This window comes from Physella acuta, unplaced genomic scaffold, assembly GCF_028476545.2.
Source record: "Physella acuta isolate Inbredline_101_S28 unplaced genomic scaffold, ASM2847654v3 ptg000164l, whole genome shotgun sequence".
NCBI classification, from domain to species: Eukaryota; Metazoa; Mollusca; class Gastropoda; family Physidae; genus Physella; species Physella acuta.
This window is the reverse complement of record NW_026731683.1, coordinates 575,400-577,500: the sequence shown is the minus strand read 5'-3', so window position 1 is coordinate 577,500 and position 2,101 is coordinate 575,400. Positions and strand designations below refer to the sequence as shown.

General features: G+C 37.4%; 1 protein-coding gene across 1 annotated transcript; it reads left to right on the top strand.

The window, feature by feature from the left end:
* The first annotated feature begins 1,759 nt into the window (after positions 1-1,759).
* On the top strand, positions 1,760-2,101 carry LOC131935916 (ras-related protein Rab-26-like). Its single transcript, XM_059292659.1, has one exon. The coding sequence runs from the start codon at positions 1,760-1,762 to the stop codon at positions 2,099-2,101; it is 342 nt and encodes a 113-aa protein (XP_059148642.1).

Genomic DNA, 2,101 nt, shown 5'->3' with positions numbered 1-2,101 from the left:
CCTCCCTTGTTAGGACGTAATAGAAAAAACATTAAATTTATATGGAAATTAAGTAACGTATGTTTCAACTGCCACTTTTCTCAAGTTTCTAGTGACCCTCCAGCAGCACACACCTCCCACCCCACCCCCAAAACAAAATGCATAAATGAAACTCTGCTTCTGTGTAGGATGATATTCAGTGTATATTGCGCATTGTGAATAAGGGCAGATTATTCAGAGATCTAAAGTGTTTACACGATAATGCACTTAAATTGATGTTTGCATTGCCGCCAATGTATCGGATCTGATTCTTGTTCCATTCTTTACATCCATGTGTTAATTCTATTTTGTCGCATTTAACATTGTCCTCCAAAGTGCTATATTTAAAATGCTTGGTAACAGGGGTAATTTTAACCACACCTCTCCGGCGTGGTGGGGATTGGTAATTAAACTGAAACTTTCGGTGGAGTTCAAGGGGGGGGGGGGAGGCGGACGCACATACAATTTCTGGTTGGGGGAAGATACTGTTTAAAGTATGATGCATTTTTTATATAAATTATCATTTTTTTTTCTGATGAGCTGCCTGAAGAAAAAATCGGCTTTGCTGAAACTGTATTGGAGAGATAGTATACATGTTTCTTATACTGAGCTCTAAAGAATAAAATCGATCTCTTTCATAGTCTTCTTCAGTCGTCTGTGAGTCTGTGATTACATAGCTCGATAGATAGTGGAGATACTTCGGCCTGTATGGACAGCAGAGAACGTTTCCTCTCCGTCAGGTAAATATTCAGACCAAATTCTCCACCAGTTGAAGAAGATTGCCTCCAGCGTACCAAAAGCAGATGATAGCAGTTGCAATTTAGTAATGTATAACCAACCCGGAACAAAGTATCAATATTCATTAAGCATTTATATCAGTTGTTTAAAAGATTAGTCTTATCATGACCACATGATAACACAGATGGCTTACATATCTCGTGGGCTGGGTGAAATTGTTTACTTTCCATTGTTGATGCAAACTAAAATTTACTCACCACTGGGTATAATACAGAATGGTAAGTTTTATTTTAAAAATAGATACAGATTTTCGAATTATCGAAACCTTGTAACCTTTAGATATTTGAAATACCACCCTCTTAAAACTATACATATATAGACTAATAATTTTTATAAGCTTTTATTTTGTTTACAATATCTTCTTTCTTTGTTCATTTGCGGCTTGTTGCAAATTTTATACCTCTATTTAGAACTAGGTCTAATGCACCGATCTAGTTTAAACATCCCATATAAATTTGTCTTAGGTGTCAGAGCCAGCATAACAATTTTTTTATTCAATGCAATGTTAAATAAGACGTTAAAAAATAAAATAATTTTAAAAAGATTGTGAGATATATTAAGTTGAATGCGATCCCTCGATTAGCTTTTTGATTTAACTCTGGAGCGCAACCATGGGTTAAAGAATGTGCAGGTAATTGTCTTTTAAAGATTGCAAGTCATTGATCGGGTTATAATATTCGTATTTTAGTTGTTTATGGCGTCGATCTCATTAAGAACGCATTACTAAAAATAATAATACAATATTTATAATAAGATTTTAAATGCAAAGACTAGCTTTTTCCATAAAACTATTGATCGCTAAAATATTTTTTTATTTCTTTCCAGAAACAAGATAGTTGACGATTTGGGGGTTAAGGTCAATCTACAGATTTGGGATACGCTTGGCTGAGAGCGCCGAACCGTGATAACAAGGAGTAATTACAGAGACGTTGCTAGTATTGTTATGATTTTTGACCTGACGATAAAGTCCAGCTTTGACATCATCCAATATTGGTTGCAACAGGTCCAGGATTATTCGGGTAAAAATGCTGTCGGCAACAAGGTTGACCTGGCCGAGAGCCGAGCCATAGACCACGAGACGGCCTCCTCCCTGGCCCAGACCATTGGGGCCATGTATGTCGAGTGTAGCGCTAAAACAGGGGACAACGTCGACCTGGTGTTCACATCGCTTGCCGTCAAGTTCGCCAATCGCGTGCCTGTCCAACAGGAAGAGCCTGTACGATTAGAATCAGGGACATTTTACCAGGCTCCTTGTTATGGGAAAGATACATGTTTGTCATCCTAA